Raw genomic sequence first — 21,523 nt, 5'->3', positions numbered from 1 at the left:
GGAAGAGCACTGGAGTTTGAACCCTAGTTTCCAGACCCTGCCCTGCCACTAACACTACCTGTGACCTTGAGCAGGTCAGGCAATCTCAATGGGCCTCAGCTTTCTTATCTGTAAAATAAGGTGAGTGTCTGATCTTGTTTGGTTTAAGACCAGGTGATTAAAGGTAGGGTGATGCCAGACGCATATACCATAGTCCTAGGAGAGCTGGAAGGGTGTGTGATGGTGCAGGTTGGGATGGACTTGACCAGACTGGGGTCGCTGACTTGGGTGATGAGAAAGAGGAGTGTTTGGTTCATTGGGCAGAAGGCTTCTTGCAAACCTTCCCAACAACAGGGAAGCTTGCTGATTCCCAAAGCTCCTTGGGATGGCAGACTTGGAATTGTTTGGCTGGGAAAATCCCTTTGAGAGAGATGAGAAGGGTCTGGGGACTGACCAGTGTCCATGTCAGCCTTGGGTGTTAGAAAGAGCACACGATCTATTGTCAGAGAGAACCCTGGATCCCTTGCTTATTTGCCCTGTGCCCTCTGTGTTCTCAGTTTCCTCATCTCTGAAATGGAAAAACACATAACTCAAGACACCTCAATTGTAAGAGTACTTTATGTGCCACTACAGAAGAAAACACACTGTCAATTAAGCTATGACAGTGCTTTCTTATCACTTAGAACTTCTATTTTATATTTTTTGAAAGAGCTCTTTGGGACTTATTTGGACATTTTTAAAACATATATCACCGTTTTGCATAAATAAAAAGGAAAATACAAGCAAAATAAATTAGTTAAGAATTCCTAAAACGTCTTCACACTCAGCGTCCAACTCACCTGGATCGTTTTCCTGCTCAGGATCTTCATTGTCTATATTTTTCACACGCTGTCATCTTCCATCCTATTAAAAACTTCAATCATGCTGCATTTCTTTAAAGAGTGCTCTAGTATTGTCTCTGGGATTTTCTTCCAAGCCATATGCTCCTATTCTCCAAATTTTGACCCCAGAGCTTTCTTGCTTTTATCAGAAGGTATCAATGGAAGCTTTCCAGGAAACAACTAGGACTCACATCGCTTCTTCAAACGGTCCTTAAATGATTTGCTGATGGAATACCTAGGAGTTACAGTTGTTAGACCACCAGAAATAATGAGTTAACCCAAACAGGTCATGACTGCCACCTGATCTGACCAACAGTGATTGTAAAATGCCATTGAGTTGGAGACACATCCTAAACCTGGAGATATCAGAATGTGGACAAAGGTGTGCCGTAGAATTAAAAACAATGGTAGTAACTGCTGTCTCTTGGGGTTTATGCGAGCACCCGATAATTCTGTGACAGTCATGACCATGAGCCCCAGAGTGCCTGGCTCAGCAGTGGCCACTCCCTGGCATTGCTCAACTATTCCCTGGCTCCCTCAGCCCAGGGCATCACCCTTGCAGGGCCAGCTCAGGTTTATGGCGACTATCGCTGCCCCTGCCAGACGTGATCTCAAAGCCATAAAGGCTTTTACAGTTTCGCTCTCCTCCTGAGATAAGCCTGGGGAGCGCTTCCCAAGGCCAGGGAGCAATTTCAGAGCCCTAGGGGGAGGGGCTGGGCGTTGCACACGTTGGGAAATGGAACAAGTTTTATGACCCCAACTTCTCTAAAAATACCACGTTCTCATATCCTCAACTTGAACCTGCTGGTGAAACTTCCGCCCCTGGAGGGCGGGTATAGGCCTTCATCCATTCACTCACTCACTCACTCCTTCGTTTGAGAAACACACAGTGGTGTGTAGGGAACACCAACCTGGGTTTTCTCACCTTGCTGCTATTATGCTGTGTGTGGACCCAGGATAAGTCGCTTCCCACCATCTATAAACCAAGGACAGTTAATTAAATCTACTTCATGACCTCAGTGAGGTAACTATTAGGACAGTGAGTGTGCCAACACACTCAGCACATAGTAGGCCCTTAAACAAGCCTTGCTTGGATCCCTTTCTTTTACCACCTGCATCAACCTTAGGTCCTTTTCCTTTCCAGGCTCCTTTTCCTCTTTCCAGCCTCGTTGGTGACATGGCCCCGAGCAAAGTCCTCACCTACATCTCTTCCCTGTCTACCAGTCAAACTAGTTGCTGGTGAGCCGACTCCGACTCCTGGCAACCCCATGGGTGTCAGATACAACCACGTTCCATAGAGTTTTCTGTGGCTAATTTTTCAGAAGTAGATTGCCAAGTCTTTCTTCTAAGGCACCTCTGGGGGGGCTCCAACCTTCAACCTTTCAGTTAGCAGCTAAGTGCCTTAACTGCACCACTCAGGGACTCCTCCCTATCTGCACTCCCTCTTTAAATGAATTCAAGCAACCATTTTTTTTTTTTCATTAAAAAAAAAATTAAGGTAAAATTTCCGTATACTAAAATGTACCCTTTTCAGCATACAGTTCGTCAAGTTTTGACAAACAGAGAGTAACATAACCATCATCGCAATCAAAATACAGAATATTTCCATCACCCCAAAACTCCCCTCCTCCATGCCCTTTGAATTCAAACCATATTAACACCTGGCAACCGTAGATCTGTTTTCTGTCCCTATAGTTTTTGCCTTTTCCAGAATGTCATATAGAGGGAATTGTATAATACGTAGCCTTTTAAAGTCTGACTTCTTTCTCCTTATGTTATTGCTTTTCCATAACCCCAGGGTGCCCAGGCGTGGGGCTTTGCCCATCAGCATTTGTCAAATGATGGACTCTCCACTATCCACACTACTTCTGTGGCCGTCGTGTAGTCACTAAGTCATCATCATCCTCCTCAATGCAATCAGATAACGAGAGTTTGAATCTCAGCTATTGGGCAGGGGCGTTGGGCAAGTCCCTTCTTCATTCTGAGCTTCAGTTTCCTCATTTGTAAAACAGAACAACAAGAATATCTGCCTCAGAGCATTGCTGTGGGGATTAAATTATGTCCAGCAACGTTTGGCAGAGAAAGCACTCAATAAATGTTGTCCTTGGCATCATAACTTGGTTTTTAGTCCCACCATCATCAAAAAGGTACATGGAATCCTGTGATTCAGCTCTCCTAGGTCACATTTTGGAATTTACATATGACACACCAATTTGAGAAATGTAGACCAGAGGTGATCTGGGTTCTACAAAGGAGGAAATAGGGCAATCACACCAATTTGGGGTGACAGGTCATTCATGCTTTGTGGAACTTCGTTTGGATCTTCACCCAGGGTCCCTTCTAGTTCTGGTCTCCACTCTGAGCAACAAGGCCTGATTTGGTACGATGGAATAAGAAGTTTCTAGCAGTATGGCTGGGGAAACAACATTTGTAGGGGGGCCAAGAGGAGGAGACGTCATCAGAATTCCCAATTCTTTATTAGGCCATATGGGTTGGTAGAGCGAGCATGATCTCAAGTCCTGGCTCAACAACTTACTATCTATGTGACCTAGGACAAGTCCCTTCATCTCTCTGAACCTCGGTTTCATCATCTATAAAAAGGGGATAATGAGATTTGCTGTTTGTCACCCAAGCTGATGTTATTTTGCAACTGAAATGGAAATCATACTGGTGGCTCTGGCTGCCCGTGCTGAGATTTGAGATTAACTGGGGCAAAGGGTTGATGAGGTGGAGGAACCAAGGCCAGAGGAATTTATGGCACCCCAGGTTTATGGTTTTGATATGGATTTATTAAGCACACTCTAGGACTGGACTAACCTCCTTTAGCCCCCACCCCCATGTCCATGCTGGCGGCAACATGGACAAGGCCTCTATCGCAACATTATGGAAAACGTTTCCTGGTGTTGATGAGTTGAGAGAAGTAACAGGGGAAGATGAGGATGACCCCAGGGTCGGACAGAAAGCTAGTGGGTGCCCCTGAGGCTGGAGAGTATCATGGTCAGCCTCTCACTTGTAAGAGACTGGGCAAAGAGTTCACATTCATTGAGTTCCGGTAGGTGCAGGGAACTGTGGTGGCACTTTGTGTACCTCATAAACATGGTGACTCTTATAGTTACCATTATGTCATTCAATTTAATTCTGACAGTACTCCTTGAGGGAGGTATCATTCCCATTTTACAGTGAGGCTTGGAGAGGTGGAGTGACCTGCCCAAGATTACACTGATCATCAAGATGCCTGACTCCCAGACCAGAACTCTTGTCCCCTCCCTTTAGGAAGAGCTTAAAGGGCCATCCTGCTCTACCCTTACCTCTGAGTGTCATTGTGTCTAGCATATTGACGGCAGTCTGTCCCACACTATGTGTCCCACAATCCAGCCATCAGCAAACCCCCATGCGCCCATCAGTGAATGCCCTGGTGTGCGGGTGAACGTTTGGGGAAAAAGTCATGATTTGTGGCATCTGCCATTGTTAGTGGTGTAAATGCTCCCACCACTGCTATTAACGTGACATCAATGAGCACAGGGTTGGGAAGAAAACTAACAACCTGTTCTTACGAGCTGGCTCCAACTCACCACCACATGAAAAAGATAAGGCTGTGGTCCCTGATGGCCAAGGCACAGTGCTACCCATGTAATTTAGCAGGGGGAAGGACCAAAGTGACTGAAGATGTAGCTGGAAATTCTTTTTTAAAACAACACTTGCTTTTATGAAATCTCCCCTTGCTAGATTGTCTGCTATTGTTAGTTAACCAAGGTCCCTGGAGGTGACCCAATACAGGGCTCCATCTTGGGCTCTGTGGTAGATGACAGATCCTTGTGCTCTTGCCATTCTCTCAGATCCTTTCATCACTCTGTCCCTCACTGCCCTCATATTCAGGAGGTAGGGTCATCTTTCACTTTCTCTGCATTCAGAGTTCTTGGAGCCAAGACACAATTCCCACCTCAGCCCCTCAAGGAAAACAACTTCCCTTGAGCCCCAGTTTCCTTATCTATAAAGTGAGGGCTAATAATAATGTCTAAGCTGCTTACCTCTTGATATGAAAATTAAAAATACAATAACAGATGTGAAAACTTTTTGTTTTTACACTGTAAAGGATTATACAACTATTCTCGTTCTTATTTCTAACACCTGAAAAAAAAAGACCGATCCAAGGAGTTAGAAAACATATGCGCCATTTATTTTTGTTTTATAAACTTTTTTTGTTAAAACACACAAGAGTAAGAAATGTTTTTTGCTTCTTTGCCCCACTGAGTGGCAGTGATGGGAGCTGCAGGGGTCAACAGGGAACCTAATGACAGTCGCACCTGCAGGAAGATGCTGATTGGTCTGATGGGACCCTCCAGCTTGATGTGAGTTTCACAATTAGTCCAATCAGGGTAGATCATAAAACAATTTGGCAAAAGCAACTGGCTTGATCATCACAAGAAACCAAGGCATGTCCATTTCTGATGCTTTCTTCTGTCCACTCCCAGAAGAGGTGTGTAGATTCTGTAGCCCGCTGAGAGCTGCCTGGAGAGGGGGTGTCTAGGTGGAAGCATTGTGGGGTCCATGCTGGGCTCTCCCAACCCTTTCTTAGTCCACAAGGCAGAAAGCGGAGGTCTGGGGTACAGGACTGATCTCCTGCCTCAGAAGGTTGCTAGCCCTAAAAGGACATTGTTACCCTTCTCCACCCCCATAGAAAGTTCTCTCAGCTTTGCTTCCAAGGCAGAGGCCTGAGCAACATTTGAGGGTGAAGGAACAAAGGGTGGGAATGATGGTGAAAACCAGAATGATTCCAGCTTCCCTGCCCTGCCCCAGACCAGTCTGAGCCCCTCTGCCTGGGATTTCTGGAGAATTGGAGTGAGGTGGGCTGAGGAAGGCTGAGAGCCTTGAGCAGGAAACAGCCTCTCCTAGGATTGGGGACTGTTTTGGTAGGGTGGAGAAAGACAATCTTGACAGCCGTGGGATGTGAGGCGATTTCTCTTGCACACACTGCCAATTGTACTCTCCATGCCTCTTTCTCAAAAAGGAATAATCACTAGTGTTAGAATTTCTGGCCACTGGGATACTGCCCCCATCCACTCAGAAGGTCAGCCCTGGGTGGGGGCAGGTAGCCAGTCAAACCATTCACCCTTCTACCTAACCATGCTTCCAGCCCCAGGACACAGTGGCATTTTCCAGAATTTCCCAAATCACCAAAATTCTGCATGGGTGAGACACTGACTGCTCCTTCCTGGGGTTTAATGTTTCCAGGCAGCACCTTGAGTGGTACTCCCCAGGGCAGGTCTCTACCCTTCTGGTGCCCCCCATTTCTATCATTCTGTCCTCCCCCATCTCCACTGTCCCACCCCGAGGCTACCAGGCCAGATGGGTTCTTCTCCCAGGAACCAACACCCTGCTGTCCCTCTCCCAGACTTGAAGAGTGAAGAGCAAAAAGGGTCCAGGAGTCATGAATTCTCCTTAATGTTGACCGGCAAACAGAATTCTGGACCCTGAGTGGATTTTGGTGCACCCTCGAGCCAATCTTACACCTGGGAGGGGGCAGGGCTCCTGGGGGAAAGGGAGCTTTGGCTTCTGAGGATGGTGAAGGGGGCAGAAAGTCTCTCAACTTGATCACAGTGAGACAGAGGGGCCCTTTCAGAGAGGATGTTCAGCTACTGTGGTTAAGAGCTTCCATTCTGATCCAGGCAGGCAAAATGGGTTCAAGTCCTTATTCTGCCACTTACTAGCTGTGTGAGTTCCAGAAAAATCGCTTAACCTCTTGGAACTCAAGTTCATCTTCTGTAGTGATCTCTGGGTAATTGTGAGGATAAATGAGATGATGCATGTTAAGTGCCTTAAGACGGGGCTAATTCCTCCTTCATATCTCTGTGATCCGAGAGGGCTCACCATCCCTCCTTCTCCATCCCCAAGCCACGCTGTAGTTCAGGTTCTCATCACTCTCACCTGGATTATATCAGGGCCCCCATCTGACCTCCCTGCTCCTTCCCAACCTGCCAATCTCTGTTGCTGTTGTTGTTAGGTGCTGTCGAGTCGACTCCAACTCATAGTGACCTTATCTATAACAGAACAAAACATTACCAGGTCCTGTGCCACCTTTGTGATTGTTGGTATGTTTCAGTCCACTACTAACCTCTATAGGACTGTTGTATTCATCTTCTGAGAACCTAGCTCAGCTACTCATGACCTAGGAAACCAAGTCTATAGGGCTCAGACTGGCATTCAAAGCCCCCATGCCCTCTCTGCTCCAGACAGTCTGGTCTCTTCACCGCCTTCCTCCTAACACCATTCTTCTGACATCTAGCCATTGCCCAGGCTGTTTCCCCTCACATGGAATGTCCTGTCTCATCTGCTCCACCAGCTCTAATCCTACCCTTCCTTCAAGGCCTTGCGGACAGTCTGCCTCCTTCCGGGTGCTCTCTCTGATACTCCAGCCCTCCCTCCAAGTTCCTGTTGCAGTTTTCAACCTTGGATGGTTCTCTCATTGTTGAAAGCCTATAGGGATCAGACTCCAAACACCCACACAAGTCCTTGAAGAAGGGAAGTGAGGTGGGGTGAGAGAAGGAACTGTCTCTTCCTTTTCAACAGTCTCCTATGCTGTGCCTGGCCCCAGTGTTTTAACATGTTCCTGGAATGACTGGGGGAATTGGTTAGGAGTCTTCTTCAGCCTCTGGAGAGGTAGCTTCAGAAAAAATAGGATCCCTGGGTGGTGCAAATGTTTAATGGGCTCAGTGGCTAACTGAAAGGTTGGAGGTTCAAGTCTACCCAGAGGTGCCTTGGAAAAGGCCTGGTGACCTACTTCTGAAAAACCAGCCATTGAAAACTCTGCAGAGCACAACTCTACTATGACACACATGGGGTGGCCATGAGTCAGGATCAACTTAACAGCTACTGGTTAAGGATGGTGACAGTGGAGGGGAGGAACATTTGAGTTTGATGTGGCAGAACTGGGAGGGTTAATGTGCTGCAATCTGACCCACCCTAAAAGGGCTCTGTGTCTGGGTATTATGTCCATACTTAGAGAGGCTGAGGGAGAAAGGAGCTATGTTTAAGGAGGGTTCCGTATTGTCTCCAGACAGCTGTCCTTTGGGGTGAAGAAACTGGGGTTGGATATGGATGAAGGTGAAGGCAGTGTCTTCGGCATGAGAAAAGCTGTCCAAGGCAGCTTTCCAGCCAGGGTCTCCCGAAGTCAAAGCCCTGTCACCCAGAGCAGAGGGTGAAGGGTGGCAATGGGATATATCCCTTGGCACAAGTCCTCGGGCCCTTTGCCCTTTCCATTACTGCTCTGGGCCTGGCCCTGTTGTCATGCCTTCTTTAGCTGTAATCGAGTGATCACCAGGCGCTCTTTGAGGGGGCTGCGGGGAGCTAGCAGAGCCCCCGACCCCCAGCGGCTTGCTAGATGACTTCTTGCTTGGTGATGGTTGGCTGGGGGATGGCAGAGGGGGGCTTGACAATCGTGGCAATGGCTCCTGGCAGGAGCTTGTAGGGCTCAGACGCTGAGCCACCTGGTGGTGAGGGCTGTGGAGTCTCAGGGGTAGCTGGAGGGACAAAGAGACAGGAGCTACTCAGAATTCCAGCCCTTTGGGGAAGCAAAGGAAGAGCCCTAGGATAACTCTTTCCCCTCTCTGAGATTTAGTTTCCTCATCTGTAGAATGCAAGACTTAAACTGGATAACTCCTAAAGTCTCCTACTGCTCAAAACTTTTATGAGCCCCAGATCATAAAGACTAAATTCCATGAGGTCTGGAAGGCTGTGGCTGGGATAGATTCTGTGGCCAGAGTCTTGCATCTAAGTCCTACCAACCCCCATGTTTTACACCATCTGAGATGAAAACTTGGGCTGCTTCTCCCAGGGCCCAACTTTGACTCTCCCCAAGGGCAATGAGACATGCATTGGGTGTACTCTTTCTTTGGAGAAGGAGCAGCAATAAGTGAGACCCAAAGGTCAGGCTAATTTGCTCCAAAAATACCACATCTTTGATATTTAAGAGATTAGCAACAGAAACTAATTGGCCCTACCCCACTAGTGAGTAACTTTGATCCAATTATCCAACTGTACCTCAGTGGACAATGTTATCGCAATGACAACATCATTCAATGGACAACTGTCTCAAAGAACAGTCTCAGTAAAATGAAATCTCATTTCAGTGAACCCCCTCATCCCAATGATAATCTTACTCTTTGAAGAATTTTACTCAATGACAAACTCACTCTTCTGAGGTTTTACCTAAGAGAATAGTCTAGCCCAGTGAATATCCTCAACCAGTGAATAGCCTCACCCAGTTGTCTAATGAATAGCCTTACTCAATTGGGCAGCCTTACTTCAGGGAACAATTTTACCTCATGGACAATATCTCCTAATGGAATTCTCATCCAATGAACATCCTTACCCAATAGCAACCTCATCCGGTGGGTTGCCTCATCTCAAGGTGAGATTTATTGAGTAGAGACTGTCAGGCATCTCAGTGGACAGCCTCAGTGAATAAACAGCCTTAACAAATAGGCAACCTCATCCCTCATTCCCTACCCTGGAGCACAGAGCATTGATGTATACTGGTTCCCACCTTCTAGACCCAACCTTCTTCTGCCTCCTCTCTCAGGTCCCATCCTCACCCCTTGCTGGGTAGATTCCCAGATTGCCCACCTGCCTGCCCCCTGGGACGGGGCCACTCACACATCTGTCCATTGCTGAGATGAGCAGGCATCGTGTTGGCAACAATGACATTTGTGCCCATGTGTTCCTGCATCAGATGAGGATGCAGGGGGTGGTGGGCGTGGGGTGCATCACTGGAGGACCCTGCAGGTGAAGAGGGGCTCAATTAGAATGGAGGATCTGGGATGAGAACCATAGACCTTGAGGCATCATCTTCGTCAGGTATGGCCAATCAACCTGCCCATCCATTATTGACAGTGCCTGTTGGGTACTTATTTCTGGGTTAGGAAACTGGGGTTTACCATTCCTATCCATAGAGAGGGTCCAGCAAACCAAGACAGCAAAAGTGATTTGAAAGGAACAAGGAGTATATAAGGAAGCTCTGAAATTATTTAAATATTATAATCAGTGGTGTATTGACTGTATAGTACTATAATGGATTTAATCAATGGCTCTCAAAGCTCCTTGGCATCCAATGCCTTCAACCATTTGGTCCCAACTAACCTTTCAGCCTCATCTCTCACACATCTGCTCCAGCCAAATGGCTCTACTTACAGCATCTATGTGTTCCCTTTACTTTCCTATCTCTATGCTCTTGCTCGTGCTATTGCTTCCATTAGAGATCACTTCCCTACTTCCCTACCCTATCCACAAGTCCAAATCCCAGCCCAGATATTTTCTCCTTTAGGAAGCCTCTCCTGATTCTCCCCACTCCAGTAGGAAGTAAATTTCTCCTTCTTCTGAAACCTATTTTGGGGACAAGCCACTTCCTCTGCCTATCGGCATTACAATTATAGATGCATTTTTCTTTTTTCTTTGGGGGTCTAACAAAGCGTCTGGAATCTAGTAACTGCTCAAAAAATGTGTCAGGGAACAACAGTACCATATAGGGTGGGATTTGGTAATAGGCCATGTCCACAAATATGAGAATGATAGTAATGGAATTTTAGGGCTGGCAGAGGCCTCTAAAGTACACCTGTTTCAATAATAGCTAACAACTATTGAATACTTATCACATGCCAGGCACTGTTGTACGGAGCTTTTTGTGTTTTAAATAATTTCATTCTCACAACCATTACTGTCCCATTTTACAGATCAGATGACAGGGCACAGACAGATTAATTTTCCTGCCCAAGTTTATCTGGCAACAGAGAACAAGCTCCTGATCCTCATCTCAATGACAATTGATTTGTAATAACCCCATACTCACAGGGTTGAAGTGAGAATCAAATGAGTTATCATATGATAGCTGTTCTCTACTGGTGGCAGTTTTGCCCCCCTCAGGGGATACTCGGTAATGTCTGGAGACATTTTTGTCTGTCACTATTAGGGGTGTGAGTGGGGCAGGGAGATGTTACTAGCATCTAGTGAGTAGAGGCCAGGGATGCTGCTAAACATCCTAGAGCGCACATGACAGTCCCCACTACAAAGAATTATCTAACCCAAAATATCCATAGTCCATGGTTGAGAAACCCTGCCATATGTAAAAGTGCTTTGGAGCTTGTAAAATGCTGACACACATGCTGGTTCACTGTGGCACCCACAGTTCACTTCCCAACCACCAAAGTTGTTTGTTATATTATGGATGAAATTGTTGGGAACCTTCAGGGAAGACTTCCCTTATTGGGTTTCTGGGGGAACAGAAACTACCTTGCTGTACCACACCTACTCTTGAGAGGTCATGCCCTCTCCACTTCCCATTCACCCTCATTCAAATGGTCTCCAAACACAAATATGACAATGATATTAATGGAATGTAGATAGTAATCATTGTGCCCAGGTGCTCAATGAGGCTTTGATGAGAATGGGGAAGTGGATGGGGCTCGAAGAATGTCCAAATTCTGGGCCCAGAAGAAGCCAAAAAGGTGAGGTCTCATTATGCCAACCCTGGCATCCCTATTCTATGGAGAGGACATGGGCACCAAGTGGCAGCAAGATTACCCGGGTGCTCAGGATTCTTAACTTATCCCCACACCACCCATTATCAAACTTTGTCATTCATTCCTCCTTAAACCTCTGGTCAGTCCACTTCTCTACCAATGAAGGGATCAGATGTGACTTCCTTATAGAGGCTCTGTCTCATTCCCAATCCAATTATATTTTCATAGAACCCCACCTTCTTCCATCAGAGCAGTTATAATCATTGTAATTATATAGTCATTGTTCAGGTGATGATTTGTCTAATTTAAATTCCAAGAGGTTAGGGGTTTTCTACATCTTGTGCACTGGTAAACCCGCTATGTGCCTGGCATACATCAAATACTCAATAAATATTGAATAAAGGCTAGAAGGTGAGGTTAAGGTGAGGATTTCTACCTCTATATAACCATTTCCGGAAACCCTGGTGGCGTAGTAGTTAAGTGCTACGGCTGCTTAACCAAAAGGTTGGCAGTTCGAATCCGACAGATGCAGCTCGGAAACTCTACGGAGCCGTTCTACTCTGTCCTACAGGGTCACTATGAGTCGGAATTGACTTGACAGCAGTGAGCTTGGTTTTTTTGATTTATGACCATTCCCAGACGTCTTCTCCTCCAGCTCCTTTAATGCTCATGTCATGCCCTTTGAAGGGATCATCTGAGAACTCTCGGTGGTAATCTCTACCTCCCGCTCAGTCTCGAGCTCACTGTCTTCTTCATCCCTGCTTCTTCCATCTCTCTGGCTAGTTCAAGATGCACATGGGTGATCCACCTGGCACCCTGCCCTCTCAGCTCCTTACCCTCTTTACTTGACTGAAGTTATCTTTTCCTGGCCCTCATTTCTGCCATCTATCCCATGGCCACACCCCAGACCAGTGGTGATTTTGTCATTTCCTCCCCCAGGGGGCATTTGGCAATGTCTGGGGACATTTTTGGTTGCCACAGCTGGGGTATACTGCTGGTATCTAGTGGGAGGAGACCAGGGAGGTTGATAAACATCCTACAGTGCACAGGACTGTCCTCACAACAAAGAATTATCCAGACACAAACGTCAATAGTGCCGAGGCTGAGAAATCCTGCCCTGGGACATGTCATCCCCAGTTAATGCATCACCTCTAAAATCTTGAGTTTAAGCACTTTTGCTTTGATTTTACCTCCTATCCTTCTAGCTCACGTAATCTAGTACCATCACTGCAGAAATTCTTCAAAATCGTTGAGGCTGTCAAGTCACTGACCCCACTTTACACATCTGTCACCCTATCTTCATTCTTCTTTCAATTCAGCCTAGATTCCATGGTCCACCATTGTAAGTCGTCCCTTGTAATCATCTGTGATGCCCTCATAGATCCCCTTCATAGTAAAACAGATCCAGAGGATTGTCCACGCTCACTATCTCCCCTTCTGTAATTTCACACTCATACTCTCTGGAACACTCCAAGTCTGGTTTCCATTCCCATAGTGCTCTGAATCTGCTCTTAACAAAATTACCGAGAACCTCCATGTTGCCAAATTCAACGGATCTCTCTCTCCAGCATTTAACACAATCAAATGCTCCATTCTCCTTAAAACATGCTCTTTTCTTGAATTCTGAAATCCCACACTTTCCTGGCTTTTCTGCTATCCCTCTGTCTAGTCTTCCTCGACCGCTTTCGGTGGTGCCTTCATTCTCCTGCCTCCTAACCACTGGGAAACTGTGGAGCTGCCTTTCACCCTGAACTTTGAGCTTTTGTTTGAACAACAGATTCATACATCCAACTGCCTCCTTAATAACTCAGCTTGGATATCTAATATAACTCAACTTGATAATTCAACTTGGATGTCATCCCAAGCTTAACTAAGGTCCATAACGGATTTCTTGGTCTACCCCCACACCACCACCACCATAGCTCAATCTTCCCCATCTCAGTAACTCCACTATCATTCCTGTCACTCTAGCAAAATTCTAGGTGTCGTCTTTGATTCTTCCCCTCACTCCCCACATCCAATCCATCAGCAAATCCTGTGGCTTCTACCTCCAAAATACATTGTCAAACTTATCTATGCTGTTTCCATTTCCACAGTCATGCCTTAGTCTAACCCTCCATCGTCCTTCTCCTGGTCAGTGGCAGTAACGTTCTAAAGGCCTCCTGCCTCCACTCTTGCCTCCCTGAAATCCCCTCTTTACCCAACGGTCAGAGTGATTTGTTCAAAATATTAGTCTGACTGTCACTCGCTTTACAATTGCTACAGTAAGAATAAAAATTCCAATTTCTGACCATACCCTACAAGCCCATATGTTTATGATTTAGCTTTCATCCAATTTCCATCTTCATCTCATAACTCCTCCCATCTCACAGCCTTGTCCTTCTTTCTCAACACACAAACCTCTCCTGCCTCAGAGCCTTTCACTAGTTACTTGTGCTTGGAATGTTTGTTTCTTGGCTTTTAAATGCTCTATATCCTTTTATCCATCAGGTCTTAGAACAAAAGTCACCACTTCAGAAAGATCCCCCTTGGCCAATCTATCTAAAGAGGCCCGTTTTCAGGTACCCTCTCTCATATTACCTGTTCATTTCAAAATCTGTAGTTAACTTACTTTTTTTATATTTGATTTCTGCCTATTCCCATCAGCCCTTACACACACACACAACCTCCCAGAGGGCAGAGATCTTGTTCTCTGCTCAATCTCCAGCACTTAAAACAGGGACTGGCAATGCTAGCCCCTCAGTGCCTGAACAAATGGACCATTGTCCCCATTCTTGAAATGAGGAAACTGAGGCTTAGACAGGTTAAGTGGCTCGCCCAAAGCTACCCAGTGAGGAGGCAATGGAGACGGCAGGTGAGCCCAGGTCGGTGTGAAGCTTGTCTCGTGCCCTCATTGCCCACCTCTCAGCCCCTCCTGGGGCTGGCATGGACCTCCCAGCAGCATCTCCTGCAGTAGGTTGTCGATCTTGGCCATGCCAAAAAGCTTGATGAACTGGATCTGCTCAATCATCTGCCAGGTGATGCTCTGCAGGGTGGGCAGCAGCAGCAGCAGCTCACCGAAACGGCCACGTGAGTCGTACTGGCGGTCATTGATGTAGTCCTCCAGGCTCACCTGCACCTGGGAACGCAGCCTCTTGATCTTGCTTGGGTCGCTCAGCCCCTTGGCATCTGCAACCGGAAAAAGTGTACAAGGGAGGGCAATGGGGACCAGCTGGAGCATCTGGGGAAGCAGGACCCAGACCTCACCTGGAGAATATGTCCCTGACTTGTGGGGCCCAGACAGGGGATGCTTAACGGACCAAGGTCACATATAAGTCCTCGGCAGGACTGGCATGAAGGCTCAGGGTCCTCAATCACCAGGGTACGCTAGCAGAAATTGTGGCTCCCTGGACTGTGACAGAAAAATGTTTCTACCACATTTCCTATAATGCAGAACTGAGTGATGGGGGTTGCGCTGGAGAGACAGGATTAAAGGAACACACTAAGACAGCACCTAGCAACCTCCTCATTTTACACGGGGGAAACTGAGGCATGGGGCAAGGGAAACACTTGCTCCAGGTCACACAGGCAGTTACTGGTAGATCCCGCAGCTGAGGGCCCACCTTCCCGACCTCCGCACATGCTGCTTCTGCAACCTTAGAATAGTCTTCCCTTCTTGGCCCCCTGGCCTGGCTCCTGCCTCCCAACACCTTGGGATCTCAGCTTAGGGTTCACCTCCTCCAGGCACGCTGCTCTGCTCCACCTACCCAAGTCTGTGTTATGAGCCTCCTCCAAGCCCCCAAAGTGCTGTTGTTCTTCCCACTGGTACCGACCACACAGGAAATAAGTGTCTCTCCCACCAGACTGTGAGCTCAGTGGGGCAGGGATAGCACCATGAGTAGTCAATGTTTGTTTAATGGGTGAGTGGATGAAGGAATGTGTAGATAAATGGAAGGATGAAAGAATGAAAAATTCAAAGAGTAAATTCTAGAAGGGGACTCAATGGTCATCCAGTGCTTTGCCTCAACCTTCACGAAGGCAATGCTTTTATTCTCCCTTTTACAAACAAAGTACGTGGTAGAAAGAGAATTTCACCCACACTTTCAGTCCAGGGCTCTCTCCAGTGAAAGGTGCTTGTACATTCTTTCATCAGTTACCAAACATTTATGACCACCTGCTACATGCCAAAGGAGCTCTGGTGGCGCAGTGGTTAAGTGCTCGGCTGCTAACCGACAGATCGGCATTTTGAACCCACCAGCCCCTCCGCAGGAGAAAGACGTGGTGGCCTGCTTCCGTAAAGAATACAGCCTTGGAAACCCTATGGGGCAGTCCTACTCTGACCTGTAGGGTTGCTATGAGTCGGAATCCACTTGACGGCAATGGGTGGGTTTACCACATGCCAGACCCTAGACTAGGGCCCCTGCCCCTCCAATCCAGGTCGCTGACTCTGACTCAGCATTGGTAACCCTGCATATTTTACAGAGCAATTCCTACCTGCCCGGCCTCAGGCAGAGCACTGCAGCGGACACAGCCTGGGTCAAGCCCTCAATGGACTAACTAAACCGAAACGGTTGCTGTTGAGTCGATTCCAACTCAGCAGGACCCTGTAGGACAGAGCAGAACTGCCTCACAGGGCTTCCAAGGAGCCGCTGGTGAATTCAAACTGCCGACCTTTTGGTTAGTAGCCGAGCTCTTAACCACTGCGCCACCAGGGCTCCCCTCTCAATGGAACTAGGCTAGAAATCTCACTGTCCAGGAGCTATGGAATAGCATATGGTGGTAAGAACATGGACTTGAGAGCTAAATAGTCTGAGTTTCAAAAGCAAGCTGTACTACTTCCTGGTTGTGTAATCTCGGGCAAGCTAATCAATCTTCCTAGCCTCAGTTTCCTTATCTGAAAAATGGGTATAATGATAGTACCAACTTCACAGGTACTGTGTTATGAGTGCCTGGGTGATTCGAACTGCCGACCTTTTGGTTAACAGCTGTAGCTCTTAACCACTACGCCAGCAGGGCTTCCAGGTTATGAGTGGTAAGAGATAACCCACATCAAGTGTCTAGAATGGTGTCTTAATAAGCACTCAATAAATGGTGGTCATCTTCCCCTTCAGAGTCCCCGGGTGGTGCAAGTGCTTAACAGGCTCAGCTGCTAACTGAAATGTTGGAGGTTCAAGTCCACCCAGAGGCACTTTCAAAAAATCAGTCACTGAAAACCCTACAGAGCACAATTCTGCTCTGACGCACATGGGGCGACCATAAGTCGGACTCGATGGCCACTGGTTTTTATCCTCCCCTTCATTACTATTATCACTAGAGGTGATCTCCCTGCAGGCAGGACCCTAGCACGCAGGGCCTGCATGGAGGAAAGGAAGCAAGCAAGCTTCCTGGGCTGAGGCACCTTGACATTGGGAAATGAAATCACGCTTTGCACAAAGATGTAACTACATAGCTGTGTTTCCAAAAATGCAGATGACCAAAGCCAGTAGATGGAACAGAGAGAGAGAGAGATAGTCAAGAGCTGAAGGAAAGGATAGGGATGTAACAGCCTCATTCCGCTAAGCAAGGAGTTGGAAGACACCATCTGCAGTGGATAGGACAAGAAACAATGGTGTAAGTGCGTAACTTAAGGTTACAAAGGCAATCAACAGAGACACTAAATAGCAATAAAAAATATATATTGGGAGGATGGGGGAGAAAAGATGAAAATGAAGAGAGTAAAATCCTCAACTATCATTAAAAAAAAAAAAAAAACAAACTTGTTGCCATCGAGTTGATTCTGACTCATAGTGGCCCTATAGGATAGAGTAGAACTGCCCCAGAAGGCTTCCAAGGAGCATCTGGTGGATTTGAACTGCGGACCTATGGCTACCAGCTGTAGCCACCAGGCTTTCGTTAACTATCATAGGGGGAAAACATTATCTAAAATGGAAAAAAAAAAAGAAGCCTTAGCATTTTGTTTAGAGCTGAAGTGGTAACTACCAGAAAAACAGCTATAAGAATGAGGAGTGGCTCCCCCTGGGGAAGAGGCCTCAGGCTGGACAAGCGGGATGGGGGACTAGTTACATTTTTAAGAACGCGTAGATATTCCATTGATAAATTTTTTTGAAGAAGAAAAGATGAAAGAAAGGGGGGGAAAAGGAAAATAGGAGGGAGGGAGAGAGGGGAAGGAGGGAGGGAGGGAGATAAGGAAGGAAGGAACAAACCAGGCCTTTGGAGTCTGTGTGAATGGTCAAGTCATTTCATCCCTTTGAGCCTCAATTTTCCTCATCTGTTAAATGGGGCTAATGAAAACAACCTCTCCCGATTGTTGTAACAATGAAACGAGGTTGTGAGCTCAGTGTTTGTAACCCAGTAAGAGAAGTCTGGCAGAGGTTCTGGCCACCAGTGGGAGGTGTGGGCTGTACCTGGGTCGAAGAAGATGATGGCTTTGAGGCAGGCATACTCATTGTCATCGATCTGCAACTCCTGGAAGGGCAGCACCAGCTCGTCCAGGATGCGCACGGACACGCGGTTCATCTCCGCCAGCTCTGGGCAGTGCCGGGGGACGATGTAGTCATTGCCTGGGTGGGTTGGGAGGGAGGGGGGATGGGACGGCCACCCTTGGGTTTACCGCTCTCCCCTAGTTTTGGCCTGGGTGTGCACTTTGCAATTGGCAATTAGCCAGCACCGCGGGAAGTGGGTCTCACAGGGACTTTCATGACCATTTTACAGATGAGGAAGCTGAAGCCCAGATCAAGGGGGTGAGTTGCCTGAAGTCAACTGGCTGGGGCTGGAGCCTGCTTTCAAAGACACCTTTTCCGTCACCCGAGCTCCATTCCCCAACACAACTCACAAGACGGATGACGATCAAGGGCCACTTGAGAGGAGATACCAAAGCGAAAAGGTTAAGGGCTCAGATCCTGGGGCTGGGCTGCCCAGGACGAATCATGGCTTTTCCACTTATAGCCAGGCATATTTGGATATATTATTTAACCTCTCTGTGCCTTATAGGGTTATTGTATTAAATGAGTTAATGTTTGTAACGTCCTTAGAATAGTACCTGGCACATAGTGTGCCTTACAGAAGCATTGAAAATAATAAATAAACATGCTGTGAGGCACAGTTGACATGGGCCAGGGGTTTGTGCCGTTCTGGGTGTGCCTCTTCCTCCAACTCCAGAAAGCACATCAGAATGGACGGGGGACTCAGGGATAACCCTGACTGCGCTCTAACTTTAATGCTGTTGTTTTTAGGTGCTGACGAGCTGATTTGTGGCTCCATGTGACAGAGAACTGCCCCATAGGGTTTTATTGGCTGTAATCTTTATAGGAGCAGATTGCCAGGTCTTTCTCCTGTGATGCTGCTGGGTGGGTTCAAAACACCAATCTTTTGGTTAGTAGCCATGTACTTCTTAACTGTTGTGTCACCAGGCCCCCTTAACTTTGATGCTGGGAAACTTTCATTTCTTACATCTTAGGGGGAATACAGTTGAGAAGCAAGTCCTGCAATCTTCCATTTGCAAGCCTGAGGACAGGGCTGTTCCTGATCTGCCTCCCCCACCCCTGCCTGCCATCCTGGAAACCTCCCATGCCTGGGCATGTGCCTTGCTGGCTGTGCCCTCTCAGAGCCCTGGCAGGGGCAGGCAGGGTCCTCACCTAGGAGCAGCACGTCCTTGAACACCATGGATCGCTTGGTGGTTCCGAGTAGCAGGTGCTCCCCGGCGTGGGCTCTGAGCAGGGCCACCTGGAAGAGAGAAGGGATAGCGTCTGCACCCCTGGGAAGGCTGCTGCTGGTAGCTCAGTGCCCTGGCAACTCATCTTAATGTTCCCCTCTGTCTGTTCCTGCCCGAACTAGAAAGTCAGTATCACAGCACTGCTGCTTCCTCCCCGAAGTGATAACCAGGGGCCTGGGGAAGACTCAGCAAAACCCCAGGAGGAGCAAAGACATGCAGCTTGGAGCCAGGAAACCTTGCAGTGACCCTGCCCAGGAACTGCTGTGTCCCCGGGCAGTTGCTGCTCCTCTCCCCGCCACCCTATCCACGTGCCTGGTGAAATTGGTGGCAACCTTCTTTTCAGTAGAGGCTCAAAGGCTTTTGTCAGGTTCTCAAAAGGGTCTATGACCCCCAAAGTTTTAAAACTGTGGGTCCTGAACTCCTACCAATGGACCAGCTGCAGAGAATTATGAAGGGTGCATTATAAAAACAGATTCTTAGACCCTACTACCAGAGGTTCTGATTCTATGGACCAAGGTCCATAGGGTGGGGCCTGGGAATCTGCATTTAACACGCTTCCCAGTTGATTCAGCTGTGCACTGGTATTTGGAAAATCACGGCTCCAGGGCATCTGCCACTTGACATTGTAGGATTCTAAGATTCAGAGTTACAAGAATTTGGATGTGGATATTGGTTCTCAGGGACGGCTCTTCCCAAGGCAAAGGTGTGAGTGCTGGTTCTTGGCAGGGGTCAGCTTGACAGATCCCTTCCCTGGAGGGAGGACAAGGCAGCCTGTGAAGACTGAACTCTGAGATGGGGGCCCAGGCAGTTCACAGGACGTCACCTGTCCTTTCAGCACCATTTGGTTTAGTGTTTGCAGGAAGACCAAATGATGGGCTGGTCAACAGTAGTAGCAGGCTGGTAGTCTCAAGGATCTTATCTGCAAGGCTAGGTTAAGGAATCCAGATGTTTTTTAGCAGGCCAAACTAGAAGGTAAAATGCTTTTGTTTATTAATTCGTTGAATTGTTCATTCTTTCCATGATCAAATGTTAAGTACCTACTAAGTGCCAGGCACTCAGGGACACAATGGTAAATAAGAGAGACAAGGTCAGAAGGAAAAGAGAGGAGGGAAGGTAGGAAGGAGGGAAAGAAAGAGAGAGACGGAGGAAAAGGGAAAGAAGGAAGGAGGGAATGAAGGAAGGAAGGAAAGCAGGGAGGGAGGGAGGGAAGAAAAAAAGGGAGGATGGAGGGAAAGGAGGAAGGGAAGAAAGACGGAGGGAGGGAAGAAGGTGAGGGTAGTGTGGTAGAGAACATTGGGGCAAGAGGGGTTACATTAGATGCAGAGGTCAGAGAAGGCCTCTCTAAGGCTGGAAAGATACCTGGCACATAGTAAGCCTTCAATAAATGTTTGTTATAAAAGAACAAAGGAATGGGTGAGTGGATGAATGAATGAACAAAGTTCTTGAGTTTCTCTCCATATTTGGCCCCTCCTGGGCAGCCGTCTGTCCTTACCCCTTTTATTCCCCTGTAGTTAGAACCTTGTGAGGATGACAAAAAAAGAAGAGAATTGAGAAACACTTTCCATGACCAGGTCAAAGGGAGGCAAAGGATGCTTGATGAGCACCTACCAGGTTCCAGGCTCTGGGCTAGGGGTTTTACCCCCAGAGGCTCTCACAGACAGAAGACCTGCTCTAGAATCCCAGCTCTGGGGCTAGCTTGCTCTCTGACCTTGGGCAAATCCCTTTCCCTCAGTCTCCTTGTCCAATTGTACCCAATCTTCTAGGTTTCTATGGATTGATGTCCAAAACAAACCAACAAGCAAACAAACTTAGAAGCTGGTTTCTGGAGCACCATTGACAGACTTTGGGTGTCCTTTGGAGGACAATGTCCCCCTATTCTCCAGGCGTTTCCTGCCCATCTTGGGCAAGGTGGGCTCCTTTTGGTCCATGAGTGGAGATCTGGCAACCACCTGGTCCCAGGTTCAGCCCCCTGACATGGTGGTTGTTCTGGGGGGTGGGCAGGCAGATGGGGGGGCGGTTAATGATTGTCCCACGTTATTGGCCACCCATCATTGCTCCCTGAGAATGCTCTGAGCTTCAGCCAGGGAGGTTTGGGTGGGAAACCGAGGTTAACAATTGTTCAGCTTGGGGGTGTCTTGTTGCCCTGCTAAGCCCCTGGGAAGGAACAGAAGGGATTAAACATTAATGTAGACTCTCCAGCAGAGGGGACCGGGGCCAGAGCAGAGAAGCAGGGGAGAGGGCAGGGGCAGCTTGGCCAAAACACCTGCCCTGCCATCTCTCCTAAAGGGGGAGGAATCTGTGCAAGGGGGCATCAGTCCCAGCCCGTGTGAGGCCAGGACAGCCAACTGGCGTTTGCATGGTGTATCCCACCATGCTAGGTGTTCTGGCAGGGTCTGGGGGCCAAAAGAGTTTGGGAAGCCCTTGTTTCCTCAAACTTCAACAGCTACCTTGACAGCAGGACT

General features: G+C 47.7%; 1 protein-coding gene across 3 annotated transcripts in view; it reads right to left on the bottom strand.

Moving 5' to 3' along the window:
* Positions 1-4,312: 4,312 nt before the first annotated feature.
* HNF4A (hepatocyte nuclear factor 4 alpha) overlaps positions 4,313-21,523 on the bottom strand; it is a 31,342-nt gene continuing 14,131 nt past the window's right edge. The window contains exons 6-10 of one of the 3 annotated variants that reach the window (XM_064276103.1): positions 18,985-19,072; positions 17,755-17,910; positions 14,303-14,539; positions 9,483-9,635; positions 4,313-8,377 (exon numbers count right to left, since the gene is read on the bottom strand). In XM_064276103.1, coding sequence (XP_064132173.1) covers positions 8,235-8,377; positions 9,483-9,635; positions 14,303-14,539; positions 17,755-17,910; positions 18,985-19,072 — 777 coding nt within the window. In that variant the 3' untranslated portion in view covers positions 4,313-8,234. Of the gene's footprint in view, positions 8,378-9,482; positions 9,636-14,272; positions 14,540-17,754; positions 17,911-18,984; positions 19,073-21,523 lie in introns of all 3 variants that reach the window. The other 2 variants (XM_023550267.2, XM_064276102.1) reach the window with 2 other exon arrangements.

This window comes from Loxodonta africana, chromosome 24 (genome assembly GCF_030014295.1).
Source record: "Loxodonta africana isolate mLoxAfr1 chromosome 24, mLoxAfr1.hap2, whole genome shotgun sequence".
NCBI lineage: Eukaryota > Metazoa > Chordata > Mammalia > Proboscidea > Elephantidae > Loxodonta > Loxodonta africana.
Note: the sequence above shows the minus strand (reverse complement) of the source record. Positions and strands in the feature narration are given on the sequence as shown.